This window comes from Hetaerina americana, unplaced genomic scaffold, assembly GCF_022747635.1.
Source record: "Hetaerina americana unplaced genomic scaffold, ioHetAmer1.1.p SCAF_23, whole genome shotgun sequence".
NCBI classification, from domain to species: domain Eukaryota; kingdom Metazoa; phylum Arthropoda; class Insecta; order Odonata; family Calopterygidae; genus Hetaerina; species Hetaerina americana.
Window position 1 is genome coordinate 5,230,648 of NW_027286797.1, and position 27,178 is coordinate 5,257,825.

The window sequence follows — 27,178 nt, forward strand, 5'->3', positions numbered from 1 at the left end:
AAACATCACCATTGTTAGTCCACTGTCTACAGAAGAATGATTTAAACCAGCCCCCTCTCCGTGCACTATTTTCATTTGGTCAGTTGTTACTTCCTTCTCTCCCATTACTCACTTCATGCATGGAACCTTTTTTAATTTATGCATTGTATTTTGCACTGAGAATTTTCCACATGCATTATATTTGTCTGTGGTAATGAAGCAGATGTTAGCCAGTGCTAACTTATACGATAAGATGAATTCTATCAGGCTCTCTCTTCCTTTGTTCTGATTTCACAGAATTTTCAAGTTTCTTTTTTCCTTCTCCAACAATTGAATTGTAGCCACTTGTAATTACCTTATTTTTTTCTCATTTTGATGAAAAAATACTTTCTCAATACCTACTAAAACCTCTTCTGCTGCTCCATAACTGTAGTTTGTCACATGTAAGAACATGCATTCTCAGGATTAATGGTAGAAATAAAGCAATACTTGTAATTGTATGGGTGAATAAAGTACTCAGTTGCCACAACCTGCACAATGAAGAATTCATTAGGGAATTATTGCTAGTGGTACACCATACGTTACGGCAGCATTCATTGATTTATTGGGAATTTGCTATTGCAAGAGAATAATTTATTCAAAGATTGGGTAATTCAGTATTAATCATAAAAGATGAAATACATCAGATTTCAAAAGGCAATAATGCAGTTAATGGCTGTCATCCCCTAGATGGACACTATGCTCCACTAATGTCTGACACATATTTTTCATGACCATCAACATTTAGAGATGTTGTCCGAAGGCTTTGCCACAATCTCAACCAAGATGATCCATCTGTTTTAAGGAAATCTTCTCAAAGGTTAGGGTAAAAAAGAAACTTAACACTTCCACGATAAAAATTTAAAATTTCACAACCATGGTTTCAACACTGCGCAGCATCAAAGCCATGGTCTTGAAATATTAAATCTTTATTGTGGAAGTGTTAAGTTTCTATTTTACCCTCATCATGAAGGAATTCCACAAAGTTAAACAAAAAATATCAAAAACAATATTCAATCTAGGAACCATATTATTAATAGCATCAATATCAATATATCTACAATATAAATCAATAACAGCAATAAAAAAATAAAAATCCAATAGTATGTGAACACTCTGTTCATATATATATATATATAATAATGACGAAATTATACAATTCCAACCACCTTCTCTTCTTCAACCAACACCACTTCGATTCAACCACCCCTAGAAATATTCATCAACCTCTTTCATTCAGAATGTCCCACAAAAGTTTCTAAAACCCTTACTTACTTATGTACCACCATACTTTATTGGCTTTCATTTTAATAATTATAATTAACTCTAGCAACAGCCAGTGAGCATCCAGCAAATTTTCTTCTCCATCATCCAGTTACTTCTCCAAAATATCATGATGTCTCATCATGATATTTTGGGAATCAAGTTTCAATAATCGTCTCACTCTCACCCATCATCCAAAGGTTTTTTAATTTAATTAAAACCATTAGAAATAAAAGGCAATAAACAAGTGAAAAGATTGAAAATCAGATTAACTTAGGCTACTTAGTTACAACCTAATAATTTCATTAAATGATGACCCTGGTTATAATGGACCTAAATTGACTATGTGAAGTGAAGCATAAAATCATTAAAATTGACTATGAGAAGTATGAAATCATTAAAATATAGAACTAGGCTACAATATAAATTCCATGGTAATACAATGGAACCCCACCTAATGAGCACCTTGAATAGCTAGCAGTCTGCATTCTTTTAAAAATGACTCTCTTGGCTGGCATAACAAGTGACGAGGAGAGGGGATTGATTGGGTGTCTGCTGCCTCAGTTTGGGTTTAGCACTTGTTCCGCTAGCATCTTAGTGCGCCTAATGATTACACATTTTTCCAAACCTGTGTTCGGATATTTGGCATCGGCAATATTTTTGTGCAACATTTAATAATATTTTGTGCATATATTTAAAAATGTCCCTGAAGAAAAAGGTGCAAGAAAACAGACACGTAAGGAATAAAAATAACCATAGAAATGAAAATTAAAATCTTTGTAAAAGTAGAATGATGTGCGAGCCTTGCTGGGACAGCACGCACAGACAATCAGTCAACATTGACGATTTGCACCATCCTCAAGAACAAAGACAAAATTAAGGAGATGGATGATTCAATGCGAAGGACAAGAATAAACAATAAAATGGTTACATAATCTCAATGATAGTGAAAGCTTGCTTCTCATACGAATAGACGAAAAGTAATTGAAAGATGATAGTATTAACGAGAAAATCAACACACAAAGAAGAAGTATTTGAGGGAAGCAGTGGGTGGTTTCAAAAGTTCAAGAGAGGAATAAGCATTCATGGCATTGTGGGACACAGTGACGCTCCTCCTCAAAGTCAGAACTCTTCATTATTGACTAAAAAAGCTCACTGATTCTGAGGGTTACCTGCCGCAACAGGTTTTTCATTATGACAAGTCAGATTTTTAAAAAGTTTTTTGTGAACAAAATTCTGAAGTATTTGCAAAGATACATGTCTCTAAATAGTTTTCCAGTAAAAAATAATTAGGAATGTATCATAATTAATAAACTAATTATTTTGATTCTTTCCTGTTTTCTACAAATTAAATTTGCATTCAAGGGGGGTTCATTCCATGATTCCAAGCAAAAATGAAGATAATTCACAATCCTAAAAATTAAATGTCTTTGAATAAACCTAGTACATAGCATGGCATGCACTATCGTGTTTTACATTCATTTAAATAGGAAAATCTTTTCACTTTAAAAGAAAGATTATATAACTAATTATGCCCATTGTACAAGGCTATATTGCATCAAAGTGTTCCATAAAATTTGAACCAAACCTGCATCAAACCTTAAGTTCATAAAAAGTATTTATTCAGCCACGTACATGAAGAGATAGAGAAATGTACTGAACATGAATGAAAAATACATAAAACTTAGGAAAAACAAACTTTATTTACAAACTACCCAGCGAATAAGTGAATCACAAGAAGATATGGAAAACATTGGATGCCCTGCCATTCTAATAATTTGACTGGCAAAAATGCAAGCATTAAAATATAAAATTAGAAAGGGAGATAGACTAAAGAATCTTTAAGCTATAAAATAAATTTTTAAAGGAAACCTGACCATGAACTATTCAATTTCATCAACACAAATCTTTTGAAGGTTTTCATTTCTATTCAAAAACACACTGGGAAAAATGCTCCCAAACAACTGAAGATATTTTTACAAACCAATTCCAAAAATTTGCAAACTGATTATGACTTAATGCCTGAAGATCTTAAATACCCTTAACACCTAAAATGCACAAACAATCTTTCTTCATTGATGCTCTCAACCATGCATTAAAAATGGAGGTATCTCCTGTTTTGTTGCCAATATAAGCCATGCCCCCAAGGAACCTAATATATGCAAGCACCTATGAATCCAAAAAACACAGGTTTCCTACTGACTGCTTTGTTGCCCCTTGGTGATGTTATCCCTAATTGAAAAAGTTATTTAATGTAGTTAAATAGATCAATATATCAATGTTACAGCTTGTTATTTGTAACTTTGAATAAATAAATGTTCACCTTTTTTTACCTCCTGGCATTTCATTTCTTGTCGCACTACATGTGGTTGTTCAGTCACTGAGCTGCAGAATTTGGAAATTCTAACTTCGAGATATGGATTTGTTTCAAAGAAATTATTTCAATTTCATTCAGAGTCCAATGGGTTTGTCCTAAGATATCTGGATCCCCCCAACCTGATGTGCAGTCCTATGCACAGGTAACTTCATTCAATGATAATAAGTTTACCCAAAAGTGGCAACTCATCTCCATCATAGAAAAAAAAGTACGCTATCTCAAACTACCTTTAGCAGCAAACACAAATTATAAATTGACAAACTAACAAAGCAGTTATTCAAACTGACTAAATGGGTGCATTATTTTTAATCTTTGAAGAAACACTTTTAACCTTTTTCTCAATGCTTCCCACATTGGTTTTAGAGTTATAGATAATATTCTAGAGAACGAGTCCACTTAGTTCATACCCACTGCCTCTCGATGGATATCAAATTCATGAACTTTATGACTAGCCAGACCATTTAGTTATTTTCCTCTCATTTCTCTAATTTAATAGAGAACTCTCACTTGAGATCACTGACATAACTTATCTGGTTTTACTGAATCAGATAAGGTCTTGGTGGCAATGCCCTAAATCTCCATCGATGAATAATGGGTATGTTAAGCATCTTATGCTGTCATGACATCTCTATTCTGCCAGGGATACATCATGACTGACTCTATTGCTACAGGCTACTTTTCCACACTACAATTCGTCATTCATCAGTTTCATTATTCCTTCCACAAAAGGCAGTACAATATTTTTTGTTGAGCACTACAATTTAAAATAAACAAGCTTCACAACTATTTTGCAGACAACAAAAAATCTGTTTATGAAATTAAGAATACAAAGTAACTTTCCACTGTCCTTTATTAGCGTACAACCGGTTTCAACGCTCAAGCGTCATCATCAGGTACCTTGACGCTTGAGCGTTGAAACCGGTTGTACGCTAATAAAGAACAGTGGAAAGTTACTTTGTATTCTTAATTTCATTAACATGAATTTCCACAAGGTTGAGCCAGAAACAATTGAATATTTAAAAATCTGTTTATTTTTTACTCTCACCTGATGTGTTTTGCCCCATGTTCATTCCCCCGCTGCAAGCAGCGCCACTATGTGAGGGTAATGGACTCACACCTTTGTCTAGTGTTCCTTGCAAGAGGCTTTTACTAGCAGCCTGTTGAACCAAGCTGAGCAACTCCCAGGGAGATGGATATTCCTGATACCAGCTGTCACTGCTGTCAAAGCTGCTGCTCCCAGTTCCAGAACCCCCAGGAATTGGTGGGTTTAGCAATGGAGATAACTCCTGGAAGAAATTAAGAAATTATGTAAAAGTTTCATCACTAATGAAAATTCTCAAAAATATTTTAAATTATATAAGAGACTAATCCTCGGGCACGCTTCTGTGCATCCTCAGCTCCACCCAAGCTGAGTGATCATTTGGGAACCACGACTACATGGGAAATCATAGGACAGGGAAAGGAGCTAACTAGTTCTATGAGTAATTTCATATGCCATTGGGCTTGGTACTAGGTTGAAGCTCTACTTCCAGCTATTAAACCAAAACCGTCAGGTTAATTACTGCAGTTTTTTATATGAAACTAAGTAATGAGCATGACAAATGTACATAGAAGAACTATTCGGACCGCCAAAAATTGATATTCTCATACTGAGAGCAACTTACAGGATAAATTTCTACAAGGCTATAATCATCAAGAAATTTATCTCACACAATATAATAGAACTAGAACTGCTAGGGTCTTTTCTCCTTATTATGCTTCGACCATAAAATCAATTTTTGGTAAGTTGCTTATTTTGCTCATAGGGAATATGAGCAAGATATAACTTTCATTTGTTGAATGTGGTGAATTGGAGGTTTCACATAGCCTTAAAGGCTCAATTTAACACATCCTGCATTCTTGAGAAGGAACATATTGCTGACAAATTTATTATAGGATAGAATATATTGCAAATGCATTCAAACATATTCTTTCCAAGCAAAGACCGATAGAGAAATTAAAGAGTGGGAGAACAATATGAAAAAATACCTGAATTTGGAGAGAAAGGAAAGATATATCCCAGTAAACTACACTCAATGCAGATTATATAACAACAGAAGGAAAAAAGAGGATCTAACATCTGAAAGGCTATTATCAACTTTTACAAAATCTTCTGCATTCTTCCTAATATGGCTTAATAGCAAGGGAAAGTCTACCATTACTGCAGCCTTTCAAATAATTAATAAAATCATCTGGGGACTTTATAATAAAAAAGAAATAATTGGTATTTTTTTGATAACCTTAAGCATTTGATACCATATACCACAACATACTCTACTCCAAATCAATCAGTATTGGAATTTAAGGCAATGCTTTATTGTGGGTCGGATCTTACCTCTGAAATTATGAAAAAATGGCTCAGATTAATCTCAAACATAAGTCTGGTGCCAGTACTTTTATATCCAGCCTAGTTGAAACGAATTGTAGAGTACCTCAAGGCTCGGTACTCGGTCCACTTATATTTATTATATTCATAAATAATCTTCACATTCATTTACCCAATAGTGAAGTAATATTATATGCTGATGACATGTCTACATTAAGCATCAGAGAGAATTGAATGGCTGTTAACACCTCTGCTCGTCATACTCTAACAAACATGTCAAACTGGTTTAGGTCAAACAACTTGCTATTGAATGAGAATAAAACATGTTTTCCACAATTTCATAATAAAATGAATCCACCTATTTCAAGTCCTCTTCTCCGAGCATATTCACATCAATCTATCCACCAGTCCAGTTCCACAAAATTTATGGGATTATCTTTAAGTACTTTGACTGGTATTCTAATGCTGATGAAAATCAATGAAATGGCCATTGGGACACACATGATCATGAAACTTGTCCAATCTACCTCACTTGAGACTTTGAAACTGGAATACAATGCCAAAATTCATTCCTCCTTAACCTAGAAAGTTGTCTACTGGGGGAGCTCTAGTGCAGTAATGAAGGCATTTTACATGCAAAAAAGGCCTGTAAAAGCAATGCTGAATGCTCGCATGAGGACTCCAGGAAGGCCACTATAATAATAATAATACATTTTATTTGTCCAGAGACCAAGTAGCTACAAATGTTACACTTGATATAAGACACGTCAGGGGAAAGTGACAAAATTCATTTGTGGATACAAGACATATCAGGCATTATCAAGAAATTCAGCAATTGAATAAAACATTTTCAATTTCAAGAACCTAAGTAGATTAACTTTAAATGTCGCCACACTTTTATGGGCCTTAATCTCAGCTGGGAGTTTATTATAAAGTTGAAGGCCCATAAAATTTGGGCCAGCACCTGCATTTTTTGTACGCACATATAAAACGTGCAGCGGCTCATTCTGCCTTGTAGAATATTTGTGGATATCACAACTTTTCACATACTCAGATAGATTTCTTTTTGTATGTACTACTACATGAAAAATATAAATACATGGCACTGGCAATACATCCAATTTTTTAAACAGGGGACAGCAAGGGGCATTGTGTTTTGCAAAACTCATTAGCCGAATGGCTCTTCTTTTTTGGATCCTGAAAATAGTCAAGGCCTTAGATGATGAACCCCAGTAGAGGATACTATAGGCTATGTGAGAATAAAATTCACCATAGTATAGTGCACAGAGAACAGCCACTGAAAGTGTAGATCTAATGGACCTTATTAAAAAGCAGGCCGAGCTTAACTTACTGGTTAAAGTACTTATGTGTTCATCCATAGAAATTTGAGAATTGATGTGGAAACCCAAAAATTTGGTAATTTGTACCTGTGGGTTCACCTTCCCATCAACTTCAATAGAAAGTACTTTGCTTGCTTTATTTTTATTTGCAAAATATATTAGGTGAGACTTCTCTATATTCAAATCTAGGAAATTATTACGACACCAAGAGAGTAAGGTGTGGTTAACCTGTTCACACTTAACTATCAATTCATCAAAAGTAGGCGATACAAGAATAATGTTGGTGTCATCAGGATATAACAAGGGGGTAGCACCGTTAATATGTAGAAAACTATCAACAAGGTCATTTATATAAGAAATAAACAAGACAGGCCCAAGAACAGAGCCTTGAGGAACACCTTGATTAAGGACCTTACTTGGGGAAACAAAAGATGTACCATTTTTAGAAACGACCACGTTGTATTCTATTAAATAGGTAGGATTTAATCCAAGCATAAGGTATGCCACGAATACCCATCCTTTGGAGTTTCTTGAGAAGTAATTGGTGGTCAACACAATCAAAAGCTTTTGAGAAATCAAAAAAACATTGCAGCGACTTCCATTTTTTTATCTAGAGCGTTTAAAGTCTGGGTTATTAACTGATAGTTGGCAGAAGAAGTAGATTTATGCTCCCTAAAACCATGCTGAGATGGTGAAAGGAGATTGGAAACCTCTAGGTAAGATATTAACCTAATATAGAATGCCTTCTCAAATATTTTGCTGAATTGGTTCAGCAGAGAAATTGGACGGCAAGAGTTAATGTCATGTCTATCGCCCTTGTTTTTATAAAGTGGAAAGACTTTTGACAACTTCAGAGGAGATGGAAATACTCCTAGTTGGAAAGATTCATTCAAGAGACAATGAAGAGGCTGCATGATGAATTCGATAGATTGCTTAATAATGTAACTGGGAATTCCATCAAAACAAGAGCTTCGTTTTGTGCCCAGATTCTTCACTATATTTTTTAGTTCAGATTTTGTGAGGGGATAGAGAAATAGGGACTTTGAGTGGGTAGCAGCAATGGCTTCTAAATTAGGAGAGTTGCTCTGCTTAGCAATAGAAGGTTGAAAGTGATCAGCAAAGTTACAGGCAAGTTTGGAAAAGTCTGATATAATAACTCCTGATGAATCCTTAATCTGGATTTGAGACTGCTTCCTGGGTTTGTTTCTGGAGGTATTAACAATTTTCCAGATTTCTCTAGATTTATTATTAGAATTAATGATCCTACCGTCATTATAACAACATTTAGCTCACTGTAGCATTTGATGGTAATGCTTTTTCCTTTTTGCATATTCAGTCTTTAGTTCGCAATTAGTTTTACTAGAAATGGCCAGCTGTTTAAGTTGTTGAGCCATGAAACGTATTTCATTACTTATCCAAGGTTTACACTTAGGAGACTTGGCCACTCCTCAAGCCACAAGAGATTCAAAAAATGATGAATGTTAGGGCTATTGAAAGATCGAGTGGGATAAACCTCCAAAGGAATGCTAGCATTCATTAGAAAAGTAGCAACAATGGGGTAATGGTCAGAAAGATGTGAGGGGATTGTCCTTGTAGTTACTTCATTACCATCAAAATTAGATATGAAAACATCAAGTGAGGTAGAAGAATGTGTAGCTATGCGAGTGGAACACTATTTAAGGAACTGAATTTAATGACACTGTCATACATTTACATCCTTCATTACTCTTTAATTGTAATAAAGATTCAATATTTGCTCTTTTACCAAATTCCACCGTGCATGATCACTTGATGTGTGGAAGGGAGAACGTGCACCTAAAAAATCAACCCCTCACTATATCAAAGAAATTCCCACATCATGGAGCCTCACTTATTTATAATAAACTGCCAATGAACATAAAATATAAGTCCACTGAGACTACCTTTAAAATTACAGTTAAGAAGTAATTACTCCTAAAGAGTTACTATAGTATTGATGAATTCTTAGCTGACAAAATGTAATTAGAAGTTTTTTGTGCAATTTTGTGTTCTGACTAGTAATGTTTTTATATATTATTGCTATTTTATTCCCTTCCTCACCCTGATGACCATGCTCTTTGTCATGCACTTGACCAACAGAAGAATAAGGATATTATTATTATTACTATCTAAAAAAATCCAGAAAATTATAGAAGTACATACATATACTTGTATCCAATTCAGACCTAGCCTAAGTTACTTGGTATATTTTTACATTATTTATGACAAAACAATAACCCAATACCTCCTTGGCGTAATGTGTCCCCAAACAAACATTTAAATTTCATATTCATACAGTAATAAGACAAGTATGTACATATCTGTGAGAGTGTTTGTGAATATGTACACACAAGCACATCCCCTTCTCCATTACAAAACAAATCGAGTCCTTTTCAAGCTCGAGGCAAAGAGGGAGGGGAGGGGATGGTACGAGGTTTGGTGTCATCAGGAAGGAACAATAGTGCGAGTAAAGGGAGGAAGAGGATGGCAGTGCACTGCCATGGATGCAAGCAACAGCGGCACAGGAGAGAGTGGAGAGGCAGATCCTGGGTTAGGTGCACAAGGTTAAATGAAAGGGCTTAAAAAAGGATGCTCGGCACAGCTCGAACAAATGTTGAGGGTAAAAAATGTTTGAGAAACAGAAAACATGGCAGGAACATATTTTAGAGCCCGACTAAAATATGCAATGAAAGTTCACAACATATTGCAGTTTCATTGTTTCATTGCAAGGAGAGGGCAGGAAGCATTGAAAGGAACAAACTCAGCAGTCCACACTGACGTAGCAAAAGCTGGCAGAGCCACATGGCACTTCAGTTCAATGGTGCACAGATTTTTACACAGGCAATGATTTCCGCAAGTGGGAAGGATATTTGGATTCTCCAATCAGGGACGAGAGATCAGCAGCAAATACTATACGGGTTATATTTCAATTTTAAAATTTTATTTTGCCATTTCACTCAAGTTTTTCACTGAGAAAAGTGCGGCAAACCTTTTAGTACCAGGGCAGTGCATTTCCCATGAACATGACTAAACTGGGTGAAGGCCGAAGGGGAAAATCGATACCAAAAGAACTACTCTACCTACAAAGAGGGATATTATATATCATAACATAAACGGATTTCAGACGAAATACCATCGGTCCAGGCAATGTCAATTAAACTGCGTTCCGCGATGAGAATTAATGTTGGAGAGCATAGTACCTAGAGCAAGTAGGCAGAATCGCGCTTAAGCAGAAGCTTGACAGGTAACACACTGGTTAATCAGTGGATTGATGCACTTTGATTTTGGATCAACCGATGGTTAAGACCATGTGGAAAACATCAATAATTAAACGTACATTACAACACGTCATTCACACGATCAAAGCAGAATTGTAACTAGTGACTAGCGGGGCACTACTTAGAGAGGCACAAAACTGGCGGCCTAATGTAAAGGAACAGCTGTAGTCCCCATTTCCACGCAGCCAGTGTATAGACTCCGGGCTAAGGAAGTTAGCATCACTCCCATCCCTTTCCTTCAGATGGACCGGACTCACCCATTGAACTATAATTGGGTTTTCATGTATAAAATGAATCACCAGACTGCCTTAATAATTTTTACTTTACCGAAGCCCATGCTTCCCTATTGAGAGAAAGAAGATGATGATTCTTCCTGGCCTTGGTAATATGTTATTCTGATTCCACTAAAATACTTGATGCAGGAACTTCTTTCTTTTTAACTGCCACCCGCTTCTAATGTTTGCCACAGGACCTAACTAAGCTCCGCAGGTCGAAACCCCTCCATCTGCATACAAAATCCTTCATTGTGCACCAGATTGAGAGGACCAATCAGAGCTATAATACGGTAAAAGGTAATGGACAGGATGACTGAGTCATTGATTATTTTCTTTGGGTACCCATGGGATAACTTTATAAAACTGATGAGGATATATAGCAACAAAGCAACGGGACTAGCACGCCGATGTCTGAGTCAAATTGGTGAGCAGAACCGAGCGCGACGGTGTGTGAAATGCGCACATCATGTAGGGAGCATATCCTTTCCCTGTGCCGCCAATGGTTTCCTGGGAAGATCTCGTACCCAAAAAATCACACAGCTCAGTAGAAGCTGAGGGTGCCCAAGAAACGAACCCAGGCCATCAGGTCAGTAGTCTAACACTCTACCCGTGGATTACCACAGCACCAATTAAAAATTAAAGATCAATGCCAAGAAGAGAAAGCTTCAAGTAACAAGCAAGAATAGCCAGAAAACCATTGAAAATCAAATGCCAGAAACCTCTCAAATTAAGCACGCAAACCACTGTTACTTGGGAAGTATTTGCCCTGAAAGCAACAGGCGTATTACAGAAATCTGTAAAAGAACAATGAAGTATCTCAGGTAGCAGGCGATTGGCCACATGGGGATTGGGACAAGGAGAGCTAAGTCCTTCATTTAGTCGGTGCGATCCGATGGATGTCAGAGCTAGGCAGTTGAGGCAATGGAGAGGTGGATCACCAAAGTGGGCTGAACTGAGAGAAAATCAAACTTTCAAGTTTTAGAAGGCGAGAATGAGAAACGGACAGTCATGAAAGAGATGGGAAGAAGAAAAATAAAACCAGAAACCACCTGTTGAGACACGATAAGTTCTTCACAAATATTTTTGTGAGGAAAAGTTTTGGAAAAGAGAGGCAGAGGAAGACCCTGAAAAGTGCATTCTGAAGGTCTGAAGAACGTGAAGAGGTGCAGTGATCACAGAGGTCTCAATGAAAAGATTAGCAGAGGAGAATGGTTGCAGCGACAAGCCCTTGCCATTAGTACGTGTCATGATATTGAGGATAATCCATAGGAAAACAAATTCTACCACTGTAACAATCAGCCGTACGCTCCAAGCATTTTGAATGTTGTTCGAATCACCCTTGCGCCATGATGCATCGGGCATTTACAGACGTTAAAAATATTTCGGGTTTCACCCGTCCGCCACACAATTAGTTTCTAAATCAGTACACTTTAGTGGGCGAGGCCGCGGCGATAGACGAATGGAAACTGACCACCGATCGATAGAAGGTATAATAGTTTCCCATTTGACGCAATTCGTGATCACGACAGCAACTGACACTGCGGACGACAGTCAGATCTTCCCAACAATAAAACTATCGCAAGACCAAAAATCGTCAATTGTAACCATTTCTAATGACTAGCGACTTGGCATTCACGGCCACACGTCCTAATGGCGACTCTCTCTAAGCAAAGGCGGAGATTCCGGAAACCGTTACAGGTGACACACTGTATTCGGCACAAATGGTGGATCTGGATGAAGTGCTTACGAATGACCATTTTGCACCATCGTTTCTGAACAAATTTTAGTAAAAGAACCATTAAAAATATTTAAATTTCAGAGAAACTCAGCATAGAACAACACAGGCCAAGTTGCATCTTCAACTGCTAAGGGTTTCATTAGTGGCAAGGTTAGCACCAATATGCAAGTATCGCGCCGGACTTACGACAAAATCATCGGAACTGCGAGCGCCGTGACTAAATGTGAGGCTCTCGAGGGAACAGAGATGAATGGAATTTGTTTTGGTTTGATGATATACATTTTATGACTTTTACGACATTAATAAAGAATGTATCAGCAACTATAAGACTTTTAACGGGCATTAAATAACAGATCAAAGAACTCCCACGCCCTGTTTTAAAGATTGCCCTTCATTACTTGACCATTATTGCTACAGAGAACCCTAACTTTAATTGAGGTCATTTAGATCAAACCACTCTACAGTTGATTAACCTCGTCAAGAACTGAGGTTTCTTCATGACGATAATGACTACGCGATGTAAGACAAGTTCTATTAAACAGGGTGAGGGATTTCTTGAGTAGTTTATCTTAATCGACGTTTCCACTAACTTGAAGAAACAATATTCCCCAAAGACACACGGTATTTTACCGACATATTTAAAAACGTTCACGCCTAACTGAGGAGTAGAGCTCAAACACACGGCACTGGGGGGATTAAGGGACGGAGCTGGCTGTTCACCCTCCAGATTTGTCCCTCCTATCACGTGCACGGAGTAAACCATGGCCATTTCGGAGGAGACATGAACTGGTCATCCCCGCGAGGTTGACATACAACATGGCTTTCACGTCGTCTTATCTCAACGGATATCGTTAACCGCATTCACAAATCACGAACATGTGGTCCTTCCGAGTCGTTCAAAATTCACTTTCATACCCCAATTCAATGATAAATCCCCTGTCCCTAATAAACGTTCCACAAAATGGCAAAAAAAAAGAAAAAAATCACAGCTCATACCCATTCCCTCTTCTCCAAAGTTGCAAAACTAGCACTTTCCGCCAATAACCTCGACCATAAAATAAAAAAAATTTGAAATGGCCACGGTCAATTCCTTTTAAGTCGTAGTATCCTCTGGCCATCCCCGAGGTCTGAACACAACATTCCACCAACCATGAACGAACCAGGTCCATGAAAAAACATAAGGCTAACACTGCAAAAGATAATTTTCATTTAAGCAGCACTCCCAAGAAAAGGATATAATTAAGAATTACATACCGAATGTTCCATTAGCTTTCCGGACGTTCGAACGTGGTACGAAAGCGGTTTAATTGAAGTCATCATTGACTCTCCCAAACATTTTGGGCTTCTTAAACGTAGACGATCGACAGTGCCCGTGGATCACGAATCCCCGTGATTTTGCCCTCCAGAACACGAGCAGCAACGCTCGTGGAATGGAGGCGGGCGTAGAGGAAGGCGGCCAGGCCACGGCTGCAGCACCCACGGCGGCCGGGCACCTTACTGCCTACCACTCGTAATCGATGAGGAGGGGCAGGCGTCACCATGGCAACGCCAGCCAGCCACCCGCCGCCATCCGACGAGAGGTTTCGTGAGGGGTGGGGCCGGGCGCGAAGATCCGCTCGTTCCCAGCGTGGATCCGCCGAGCGAGGGAGACCGGGCGGCCACCACGAGTGCACTGCGACGCACTCGTCGCCTCCCGCAACCCTCGACTCCTGCCCCCCCCCGCCCCTTTGACAGGGGCAGAGTGGAAGGGGGCCGCCCTCGTTTCCGGCCTCCCCCGCCTCGTCCGACACTTCACGCCCCACCAGTAGTTCCGTTGGGTCCGGAACGATTTCGAGGGGCGGGAGTCGACAGAATTGACGCGCGGTTGGTCGAGTGAACGACAGAAGAGGATCAATGAATAGCGAGGGGGTTATGCGACTAATCTACTCCGCTCGAGGGATGTGATATTCCGGATTCGAATTAAAAAAAGTGAGATATACTGTGATTTCTTACGCAAAAAATTACTGCGTATGGTTCGCGCAACAGTAATTATCGAATCTCTCGTTCCGAAAACCTAAATTCACTTGTTTTTTATTGATGTCTATTCCACTTTTTGCAGCATAGATAGTAGATATACGAATTCGCACGTTGTTGAGGTGTATCCCAACGTTCCCTCGCCAGTGACACTACTATCACAGAAAACTGTTTTGACCGTGTTCAAATCTATTTATCTCGGAGCGTCCTTGGACCATACCTTTGCCATCCTCTCAAGCCTCCCTATTTCTTTCCTCCTCAGCAAACATTCTGCTTTATGCCGACAAATGCGTGATTTTTATAGGTTATCTACCGGTTAAGGTATGTTTCGGATGGACACAAGTACCAAATAAATATCTTTTCTCTCCTAACAAAACAAAACCAACATCCTTCTCGACAAAAGGCCCCTCTTCATCTTTGAGTACTTTCTTCCTCCCTTCATTCCATCCAATTTTCCGATCCTATTTCTGCCCCTTCTTTGTTTTCCTAACATCCTCCCTTCTTTCACTGTCTTAAACATTCCATTGCGAATCAATACGCTCTGCGTCCATTTTTTCCGCCTTCTTATGATTTCTCCCAACAATGCCCTCTCCTACCCCATCATACCCAGCACTTCCTCATTTCTTTTCCTTCCTGCCCACTTCTTTGCCTAGAGAAATTCTTCTTGTTACGCCCTTACTACTTTACTTACTTAAAAAAAGTCGTTAAATAAATAAATAAATACTACTTTGATCATTTTGGTCCAAAACACTTCTGAGATACGCAAACAGTTCCACCTGCTCTAGTTTTTGCCCTCCTACTTTAATGTTAACCTTAGCCCTTCTCTTTCTTGAATGTTAACTTTAGCCCTAATCATTTCCTCCACATGTGCGTTGAACAGAACAGGTGATAATGGACAACTCTGCATTTCTCCTCTCCCTAACACCAACCACCCGGACTCTCCGTTCCCCACTCGCACCTAAGCAGTCTGAGACATGCACAGATTGCGGATTTGCCTCCTTTCCCTCCAATCCATTCCCATTATCTGCAATGTTTTCATTAGTTTTTTCCCAATACACTCTATCGAACGCACTTTCGAAATCTACGAAACAGGCAAATACGTCCTGATTGTATTCTTTATTCCTCTTCATTAGTGATCTCATTACTGCAATGGCATCGCGCGTGCCTCTCCCCTTCCTGAACCTAAACTGATGATCCTCTTTATTGCCCTGCCCTCCATCCTCTTTTTGATGATCCTGAGAACCTCTTAAGCTGAGTGTGACATCAAACTTATTGTTCTGTAGTCCTCACATGATACAGTCGCGACATTTTTTGGAATAGGGACCAACACTGATCTCATCAAGTCCTCCGGCCAGATTCCTTTCTCATAAATGCTACGAATGAGAAATTCAAGATATTTAAACAAATACATAGCCATGCGAACTATTACACTCTTCGGGATACTTTCAATATGGTCTCAGAATGGCGCAATTATTGATAACCTAACCTCAACGCATGTGAATCCAGTGCTATGCCTATCTCCCTTAAATATTCCCCTTCTAACTTCAGCTTAAATTCCATGCCACTGAAACATGCTTCCTCAGGTAAGGGTCTTAGCGCACCTAAGGGTCTTGCAGAGGGTGAACCAAATTTCTGTGATCATATCTGAGCCTATAGAAAACCCCTTATTTCTTCTAGGCCTCCTTCGCGGAAATTAGAAATTCTTGAGCCCTAAAGCGATAGTTTTTAACTGTTGTTTCTCCAATTATTTCCTTTCACTTCCCATCGCTTTTCTTCCGCCACCCTCCTCAACCTTACTGAATTATTCCTTTTCTTTTATCCCCAAAAACATTTATCATTCGAGCACTGTATCACCTCTCCGATACGCAATGAAAACATTCTAGTCCAACATTTGATAATATTTTCCAATAGTTTTCTTGCTGATGTGTGTTTACGTCTCTTATTCTATGGTATGTAACATTTCCAAATAAAAATAGGTAGTACATGTGGATAAATTTTACTCGAAAAATAAGTAAAATAGAAGAAATAACTAGGGGTGCTATCTGAAAGGAAATACAAAATCGTAAGGGAGCATTAGAGCACGAGGGTGGGCGAAGGGGGAGGCGGATTTGGGGTAGTGCGTTCCAGGAACAACTTAACTGGACGCTGGGAGATAGATATAGATTTCGGCACGAGACGGGGATTAATCATGAAGAACACTGGGCTCAAACACCACAACAGACATGGTACGTGGTAAATGCCTGGACTTCAGAGAAAAGAAAACGACAAGAAAACTATGGAATAAAGTTGAAATGATTACGAAGTTAGACGCAAGAAGAAAATGGAAAGGAAAACAAAAAATCAGGTAGAAAAAGTAAAATGAGTTGAATACTAAACGGACGCGACAGACTAATAGGGCGAAAGAAGCGTCAGATGGAAGAGGTAAAACTAGGTAGTACGGCCGAGGGAATGGAGTGTAGAAGGATTAACCGGGATGATGAGAAAGGATTGCGCACAAGCTGCAGTGGGAATTATAAGTGAGGGCAGGGACACGGGTTGAATAGAAAAACTGGGAAAATACCACGAAATGGATGTCGAAAGCTGCACGGGAAACTATACGAAGAGTAAATGAGAAAATCACAAAGAAAATATCAACAAATAATTAATTAGGAATAAGGTAGTACAAATAATTGACTAATAAACTGACGCCAGAATCTAATGAGGCGAAGAAAGGGTGATGGAAGACGCAGAGCGAGGATATTGAAAGTTTGCAAAGAAAGGTTGATTTTGGTGCGCTGTCAGGAAGTTGAAACACTGTCAGGAAGTATGAAGGTACAATTCAAGCAAACAATTAAAGATATGCCGGGAAAATTAATAATTGAACAAGGAGAGATTCAACAGAGACTGAAAGAATACGCAGAGGATTTCCATTTGCAGTAAAGATAACAGGCCAGGAAATTTAGACTGAGTAAACGACGGATATGGGGATAGCTTAGGCACAGGGATGCACTAGAAGGCAAGATAGAAAAGTCATTGAGGGACTTGAATAAAATAAAGCCGTGGAGCTAGACAACATTCCCGCGGAACTACTAAGGGTTTAGGAAAACGCGGAGAGAAGAGTTTTTATAGGCTAATTGGTGGCATTTACGAGGGAGGAATACGGCCGGAAGACTTCGTCAAACCGATGTTAGTTCCTATTCCAAAAAAGGGAAAGACAGTCATGTGCGAGGATTACAGAACGATGTATAATGTTGCACGCAGCTAAAGTAGTATTTCAGCTCATAAATATAATGACTGAATATAAGGGAAAATGGGTACTTTAGGGGGAATGATCACTTTAGGTTCAGGATGGGGAGAGGAACGGGTGATCCAATAGCAGTAATGAGATCACTAATTGAGAGGAACATCGAACACAATCAGGAGGCCGACATTGTTAGGGTATCGGGGCTGTGGCTAAGTTATTGGCTTCCCACCCCCAGGGCCTGGGTTACAATCCCGGTGGTGGCCAGACATTTCGGTGGGGTCCCGATCCCTACTCAGAGTACTTTGTGGATAGAACTTTAAGTATACCGTCCATCGGATGGGACGTTAAGCTCTGGACCCCTTGGCGCCTTTCGTCAAGAGTGGGCTAATGCCAGCATCGAGCTTCTCTCCACCCTTCCACCATCGCCTGGATATCCTACGCCTACCGAATTACTCACCTATCCCTTCTGGCGAAAATTACCTCTGCTATCGATTGCCTCACCTAAGGAATACTACCCCGAAATTGTTACGGCGATTTCGACTTCTGACTAAAGAGACCTTACAATTTTCATTATTCATATAATATGTAGTTTCAAAAATAGAGTTAGAGTAGAATCAGGGAAAATATTGAAAGTTTTATTTTCTCTTCTTGAACATTCCTCCACAACAAAAACCTCAATATTTATTGTGACTTGCATTTTGTTTGGGATATCCTAGCTGTTCTAAATGAAAGGCTCGCAGATAATACTTATATAATATTTATTTCTATTTTAAAATTTGGATTGGAAACGTTTTAAACAGTTTTTTATAAAGAAGTTTCTTATATTTCTGCTAATATCTATCAATTGGAGAAGAAGACGACAAAAATTTTCATTCGAAGCCTGGAAATCTGGAATGTGTTGAAATTTTCCTGTGCCATTTTTGGTTAAATAAAAACAATCAAATGCATAATTTAAATTGCGCAGAAAATAAATATGTACAATGGAAACTGTTCGTGGATAAGCTAGGGGTAAAAGCTGAGTCGGGCGTGGGGTAAACAAGAAACAGCTGAACATTTTTAATTAAGAGGACATTGTACGCGGCCGATTTACATACCTCACTCTCTCAAACGCCTTCTGTTACGCAAAGTTACATTTCGAAGCCAATATATATTTTTTTTCAAATTATACTAAATGCAAGCCTTCACAATTTGTTTGGCGAACCCTGGTTAATGATATGCAATGATCAAACGATCAACTCTCTAGCAAAAGAGGCAGTTGTGCTGGTTTATCCGGGCATTCTGCTTAAAAAGTTAGCTGTAGAAAAGTTCGAGGAACACTCCAAAGTCTTATGAAGTTTGATCTTTTTTCAACAAGGGGGCATTCCCACTTACACCACCGAAGGAACGCGCGGCCTAATAATACGCTGGCAATGCCATCCACTGATCACGCAAACAGTCCATTCGATGGAATACCAAACTTTTTAAATCCGACGTCGGACGTCAGGAGATAACTCCATCCACGGAAATCCGCTCAACCTGGGACCATTCGCTCGCCAAAATATTTATGGAATATACAGCGAAAAAGTACGTCATCCGAGGAGAAACAGGTGTCAAAATGACGTAATTGTTTTCATACAAATGACAAAATCGGTAAAGACTCGACACTAAGACAAGTGAAATCGCATACGCGTATGTTCCTGTATTTTTCCATGGGTGTTTTAGTGCAGGTTTAAATAGTCGGTAGTCAACAATTTCATTGACGAAATGCCTGCTCAGCACAAATTTTATGGAACGCAAGGAGAAAATTCTCGGCATTCCCGAAACTGCCCGATTTACGCATTCCGGTTGCTAGCCAGTCACCTTGATTGAGGTACATGAAACTTGGGTTGACATATGGACAAAACATTCCTTCTATTCACTTATTCCTAAATTCGATACTTTTATCACACTGTGCTCGAATATTTTACAATATTGAGTTTAAAATGTGATGGAATCTTCACGAGAGATTTTTCCCATTTTTGGTACAAGATAAGATCAAAATACTCGGTCGTGAATCATGGAATGGTTCCCACAGAGGATTGCTGAGAAATGGAATTACCAGGTCACACTAACCCTAAAGAATGGAGAGAAACATAGTCGAGGTGCACATACGCCATTGAGGACGTTCCGAAAAAATCGTGACAGCACACCTTAAAGGTTTATGTTTAGCCTCCGAAAAAATTAGACTTATGGGCCCTGGATACCTGCCTGGGAATAGGACGCTGCAGGCTCCATTAATCAACCCGATTTCCGTCGCACCGAATCTGCATCCTGGGGTGCAGGTTTTTGTTGGTTTGTGGTATGTGTTTGCATGAGTGTTGGATGAAGGGATTTTCGCATGCGTGTGTGTGCTGCTGTGGGTGTAATTTTCCATGTTGTTGTTTTGCATTTGGTATTGTTCCTTTTTACGATTGGTGACCTAACACCCCCCGCCACACGCCCTTGCGGCGGCTCGCGGGGTATTATGTAGATGTAGATAAAGGTGACACCGCAAATTCACAAAATGATTGACGTGAAGCATGTACGTGTCGCTTTAGGCTCCGAAGACGACTGTTCAATGTTTTAAAGGTTGATTTTTCATTTTCCTTGCCGAACTAAGGGACTCACATATATACATTTAAATTATATAACCCAGCAACTGTTTTTGGGAAAAGAGGTTTAGCCACAACATTACAGTGAAATTCTGATACCGAAACAAATAACCAAACAATGAAGTGTATTTGGATGCCATCGCTCAGTAACTTTCTTTAAATATATATTCTAAAATATACCAAGGCTGTTCAGTAAAATAATCATAAACTTTTCATTCACATTATTTGTTGTGGAAAATTTAATTTTACGTTACATTGTTTGCTTAATGTACAATCTATTCGCGGAAAAAGTTTCCCTGATTTGACTCCAGTATTGTGTCAGCGGCAGCCATTGCAATTTGAAACGTGTTCAGTTCGCCTACCTAGCCTGCTTCTGATGATGAAAAACGCTTCCCACGAAGGCGCCCCTTCACTTTTATTCCTTTATTTTATTTATCGACTTAATTGAGGAACAAGAAGAGGTTAATTGGGCCTGGACTAAGCACGAGGATTTTCCAGTGCTACTGTGAAGGGTGAGCATGAATCAGAAGGGATTTAAAACAAAAGGTGAACGGAAAGGCAAGCAAAATCCTTATCCTATGCTTTCAGACGAGTCGCTAATTGAGCTGAAAAGAGCCTCAAGCCGGAGCTTTATGCTACGATATTTCTTAAGCTCTATACAGCGACAATTTTAAGTAAAGGAACACTTGGAATGAAATTGAAGGCTAATTCACCAAAACAAGTATATGCATGCTTTAGTGTACTTCCGTAATGATCTCTACATCAGCCTTCCTCGTTTTGCCATTACACTGATCAAACTTAAGGATTAAAAAAACTTTTGCACATATTTCTAACAAAATTTGGCTTTTCGCAGAGCATTTCCCTTCAGTCTGATTGGTCACGGAGGATGATACACACGTAGACATTTTTAATTTAGGCAGCGGTAAAATATAATTTCGTGGCGGTTTACATGCACATCAAACAAAACATTTGATTTAAAAACTATTTTACAAGACTCGTCGGGTTTTGCTTTTAAAGCCCAACGGTAAAAGCGGCAAGCCTGAGCCAGTATCATATATTCATAACTCACCGTCGGCCACGGAAGAGCCCGCAATTGCAAATCCTTTTCCCTACACCATCCTCCGTTTGAATCCCAATTTCAGTATTGTTCACTCGAAGGCAAAGCTTCATCTGCATGAGGGACGTCTCCGCTCGCCCCAAGGAGTCGAGGATTTTATGGTAACCTCCTTGTCAACAGATTTTTTCCAGTTTCGAGTCTTTAAATAATCATACATCACTATATTTTCCCAGAAGACCCAATATCTACAGCTATGGGTTCCCAGGTTGCGTTGGGAGGGGCCAAGAGAAAAATAGAAAATTCCTTGCAAAGACTTCCTCGGTGTGATGCTATTGAAGATCCAAGCCTTCCGGGGTTTCCTCCGCGCCGGCCTATATTGCTGGGACAGTAAGTCTACTGACTTTCCAATGCAATGCTTGCGACCCCTCGGCTGACTGGTTACCTGAAGCTCTGCCATAATTGATTTTGTGAATTGCCCACCAACTCTCATTCCTGTCCTCAGTTCTTGCTCTGCCTCTTTAACCATTTCCTTCATATACACGTCGAAAAGCACGAGTGACAACGGACACGCCTACCTTGCTCCTCTTCCTAGCACAGTCCTTTCGTACTCCACATTCGCCACTCGCACCTGGAAGGTCTGAGACATGTAAAGGTTTAGGGCAACTCCATGCCGTCACCCATCATTTTCCCAACAGTCTCCTGGTACCACTCCCATATTATCCTGGTTATCTTTTTACAATCCATTTCCTCGACCGTTTTCCCTGTTTTATCTTTTGGAATCGGACGCTACATTTTATTAGAACTAACTTATGAAATGAAACCGCATCCGTTTCTGATAAACTGAGCGAATTAATTATGCTGTTCCTAAATATGTGCCAAACCAAAATATAGTCAAAATATTTCCGAACATCGAGGTGTTTTCCATGTACGTATATACCTGCGCCTACTGTATATTTTAAACTAGTATCAGTTATGATTAAACCCTGTATACTACACAATTATATGGCTTTCTCCTGGAGGCAATGTCTTGTTCCTTAAACGTGGTTCCATCCATCTCTCCCTTCGTCTATCATTGTGTTCCGATTCTCCATTACTATCAAATGTTACATTCCAAAAACACCCGCAATTGTTTCCTCTGATTGATTGATTAACATACCCTGTCCTCTTCTTCAACCCTGTGATTACGTGGTGGCATGTGGATCGACATTTCACATCTCCCAGCCCTAACATATCTCTCTTTACATCTACCGCTTAAAATGTTCTAATTACTCCGTTCTCAGCATCGTCTAAACATTCCAAGTCCCTGTTCTACCTGGCCGGTCTTCTTCTGCGCCTTATGCTCTGCTACTGTCGCTCACGCTTCGCAAGGATTTCACGAGACGACGGCCACTGATGTCTTGCCTCTCCGTTTACCGGGCAAGACATACTGGGCACATTGGGCCGTCCCGCAGTTGCCATGAGGCATTCTGATCATCGGTTAAATGTGAAATAATTGAGGTGGTTCACCGTGGCCTTGCCTTAAGGAAAATGGCACAGCCAGGGGATGTTTACAGGAGGAAGGCGTCGCTGGGGGGGTCGTTGCGCGCCCGAGGGAGTGTGCCGAGTACTCACTGGGTCTTCGGTGAAGTCACCGGTCGGCGACTTCGCTGTGAGCAGACAACGTAAGCCACTCCATTTCCGAGGCTCGGTAGGCGTCTGCGTTGGCATGAGCTGAGTGGCCAATGCTGTGTCGTTATCCTCATCGACTGTTTCTGCGGAAGAGGAGAGAATATGGTTAGAACAGACAGGGAATCCACCCGAAGGGCGACAGCGCGGGGAGGGGAGCGCGTGGATAGGACATGGGTTGCGGGATGGGAGAAAACACACAACACAATCGGCGAAATGAGACCCTCCTGGAGTTCGAGTTTCCATAATTTCCTCGTCCCTAGCACACGACACCTTTACCTCTCCGTGAGTCTGCTCGTGATACTAGGAGAACACAGTGTTTGTCAAATACAGGGATCCTAGAAAAAATCTCCATGTCAGCTGAAATGTAAGGAACCAGGAGGGGGCAAACGTCCCAATCCCACGTCCGGGCTTTCTATTAGAAGCCGCGAGACATTTACTTGGGAATGATCGATTGAATCATGGAGCTAATTTTGACATTTGTATCTCATGGGCACATTGGCTGACGAAGTACACGCGTTACATCTTTGTCACTGAGGGATTTTCAGGCCAAAATTGAAATAATCAATCTACTCAGGTGATCAGGCACATCGTCTTAACGGCTCACTATCGCGGCTGGGTAAATACTGATAACAATTTTAAGCTTCACCTTGCATTAATTACAGGTACTGGAATAACGTGACTTTTCAATTTATGGGTTAGCAGGACGAGAAGGCAACGTTATGACTAGAGGTGAAAGCTCACGTTGAGGCGTTTAATGATGCCTGAACAGAGTGACGTACTATTCGACGGACGGTGCATTGAAACTATCCCCCATACGAAGTCATTGGAAGAGGAACACCAACAGTCACTCTCAAAACGAGCATCGGCGTTGGAGACCAGGAGGTGATGTTTTTTGGATTGAGACGGTAAAGAAAAAAATTCAGAGAGATTGAAGGCTGGGAAAGACTAAGCAGCGATTGGGAACATCGTTGCATTTATCAATATAAGCGATTTTGTTTTACGAGAAATTAGACCGGGGATCTGCCTTATCATGGGCCTCCTAGTTTGTTAGGAATAATTCGATAAATAGACAAATAACGCTGCCTCAAAAATTATTACGACAAAACTGATATATTTTGATGAATTTGTGCACGATGGCTTCACTGAAGATATTACTGCATATGAGGCCGTGAATTTTTCCGCCGTTAGGAATAAATGCAGCAAAGGCCGAAATTCATTCAGTAATTGAGTTCACTAGATGGCCCGAAATAACACATAGAAACGTGGAAGTCGAGAAATTTGCAGATTCGAGCTAGGTATAAAATTTCCAAAAAGAAAGCGAACACACAGGAGACCCCTCCAATTCCAGTAAGAGGCGGCGAATGCGTCTGTCGGCGGTTGGACCGTCCGCGTCCTATCATTGGTCAAATGCTAACTGCAGCTAACATTGGCCCTAGGGGCCCCGAAAACTTGCCTGGGTCAGTATTTGCTTGAGAGCATCGACTTCAGTAAACAAACAATATTCTCTTTTAAGTAAAGTCTTTTAACAAACACGCTGACAGAGTTCATTAGCGTGTTAGTTCATTAGTTCATTAGCAGACCTTCCACTGATACTTCCAAAGCCACCCCTTTACAGCGCCTCGGATTGTCTAAGCATGATTCGCTAATTAAATTGTCCCGAAAATATTCAGAATACGGCCGTTATCGAGAATGCGCAGTTGAAAGTGAATATTTGGTGTGTGTTTCAACCTCTTCTACAACTGAGGTCACAGATGATGACGAAGTCCTACGGTTCTGAAATAGTAGGCAGGATTAGTTTCCTGGGCTAAGTAGACTCGCCAGGAAGATCATTTCTCCCTTGGCCGCAAGCACCACTAAGGGTGTTCTCTATTCAAAGACCATAACACCACAGTTAAGAGAAGCTGACTTCATTCTACCAAAGTGGATCTTCTGATTTTTGCTCACGAGAATAGTTCACTTTGCAAATAATTCGTACATTTGAAAAAAAGAGAGGTTTTGTCGTCACAATATTTTTCATTAATTTTTAGACTAAATATTTTTAGAAACATATTTTGTTCATTCTAAGCTACTGGTACAGGTAATTACTTCTTTACTAGCACTGATTCTGAACACAATTTCAGTTTTATGTGAATAAATTACTGTCATTTTTCATGCACGAATAGATAGGTTGATTTCACGGATGAATTGCCGAGAGTGAAATTTGATGCTAAAGGAAGGTCACGGTGATTTTTTAAAAAAGGATGCTGATTACCAGAATTATTTAAATAATATTCCATCAATCCGACCTCTCATTGTTACATGACATAAAAATGACATTTTGGCAGATATTTTCCATGGTATCCCCGATCCCTACTTTGAGGTGGAGGCTTTGTGGAGAGCACTTTGAGTGAGTACGACGTCCGTCGGATGGGACGTTAAACTGCGGACTCCCTGGCGCCTTCAGACCAGAATAGGCTCATGCCGACGCCGGGTTTCTCTCCACCCTTCCTTTCCCATCCATCCCTATTGGTGCAAATGTCCTCGGCTGTCGGTCGCCTCCCATAAAACTATCACCACTAAAAAGATATAATTAAAAGCAGTCATAGCTAACCTATCTAGTTCGTTAATTGTACCGGTACGGATACGTGATTCATTATATACCAGACGCCTTTAGAGTATCTAGAAGTTTGAAATTTTAGTAAGAATCTTCACTATTTGGAAAAGAATCATTATTACTAATCCGAATCAAGAGAATAATTTCTTTCTGTTTCCCATTTGATTAATATTGCAACGCGCAAATCAATCCGGTAGTTTTTTTTCCTTTTAAAAATCTCATAAACAATAATGATATCGACCTGAAATTTGAACTGCGGTCAAAATAAAAAAATAGAGATCCTTATTCCTAACTACGAATAACGAAACAAGGGATATTTTGACCTTTGATTCGGATTGTAACCAAATCAAAAAAGGATTAAATTTTATCTTCGTTAACCGTGAAAACGTTTTTAATAATCTGAACACGTCCATCATTCTTTGATGATTCTGACCATAATCCTAAAAAATCCATAAGCACAGTAATCAACCCGAAGGTCGGTTTGGTAGGTGATGGCAGAGTTCACCCAGTACTAAGCCCGACGGCGTGTGAAATTCACAAATCAGGGTAGGGGGGGCCAGTTCCTATCCCTGTGCCGGTTATGGTTTCCCGGGAAGATCTGGTACCCGAAAAATCACTTAGCTTGGGTGGAGCTGCAGGTACCCAGGAATCGAACCAGGTGCCTTTCCCGGGAATCGAACCCGGGACTCTCTGGTCAGTAGTCCAACGCTCTACCCCCTGCACTACCGCGACCCACGATTCTAACCATTTTATTAAATACATGCCGATGCCCAACCAAGGCAATCGGCGTCTACAGCGGCCGTGCCGCCGAAGTAATAAATCATTGGCGAACACTATGGTGAGGTCCTCGGAGGGTAAACGCGAGGGCCACGGGCGCACGCCCCGGTCGCTCGCCAAGCAAGAGAGAGGCGAGCGCTGACGATGGTCTCCGTCACCCGTGGGACGGCTCCCGTGAGAGGCGCCGTCATGGCACGGGGAAGTATTTCCGTCGCGCTGTCGGGAGGAAAGGGAGAAGAGACCTCAACACCACCACTAACTCGCCTTGTCGCGACTACCTGACTTCGCGTCGTGGACGTTCGCCGAGCTCGTTATGCGGAACGTGTGTCGTATTCCTCCGTCATCATTCAATCTTCCGCATCGATTCAAGCCGCGGACGTTCTTCAGAGTCACACGATTCCAGACAGAAATGATGATACTAGCACTTGGTGCACATACGCGTTACTGCCGACAGTGGCGACGTTCTAATCTAATGATTTCCCACGGTCAACGGAATGCGAATCACGTCGTTTCAACAATCCACGACAGACTAATACCCGGCAGGCCAAACGGATTTCACACACGTT

General features: G+C 40.2%; 1 protein-coding gene across 4 annotated transcripts in view; it reads right to left on the reverse strand.

Moving 5' to 3' along the window:
- Nucleotides 1-27,178, reverse strand: part of LOC139689382 (protein gustavus-like) — a 148,252-nt gene that overhangs the window by 15,350 nt on the left and 105,724 nt on the right. For 3 of the 4 annotated variants that reach the window (XM_071586466.1, XM_071586464.1, XM_071586463.1), the window contains exons 2-3: nt 23,186-23,325; nt 4,704-4,944 (exon numbers count right to left, since the gene is read on the reverse strand). In XM_071586466.1, coding sequence (XP_071442567.1) covers nt 4,704-4,944; nt 23,186-23,281 — 337 coding nt within the window. In that variant the 5' untranslated portion in view covers nt 23,282-23,325. Of the gene's footprint in view, nt 1-4,703; nt 4,945-13,926; nt 14,293-23,185; nt 23,326-27,178 lie in introns of those variants that run through there. The other variant, XM_071586467.1, reaches the window with a different exon arrangement.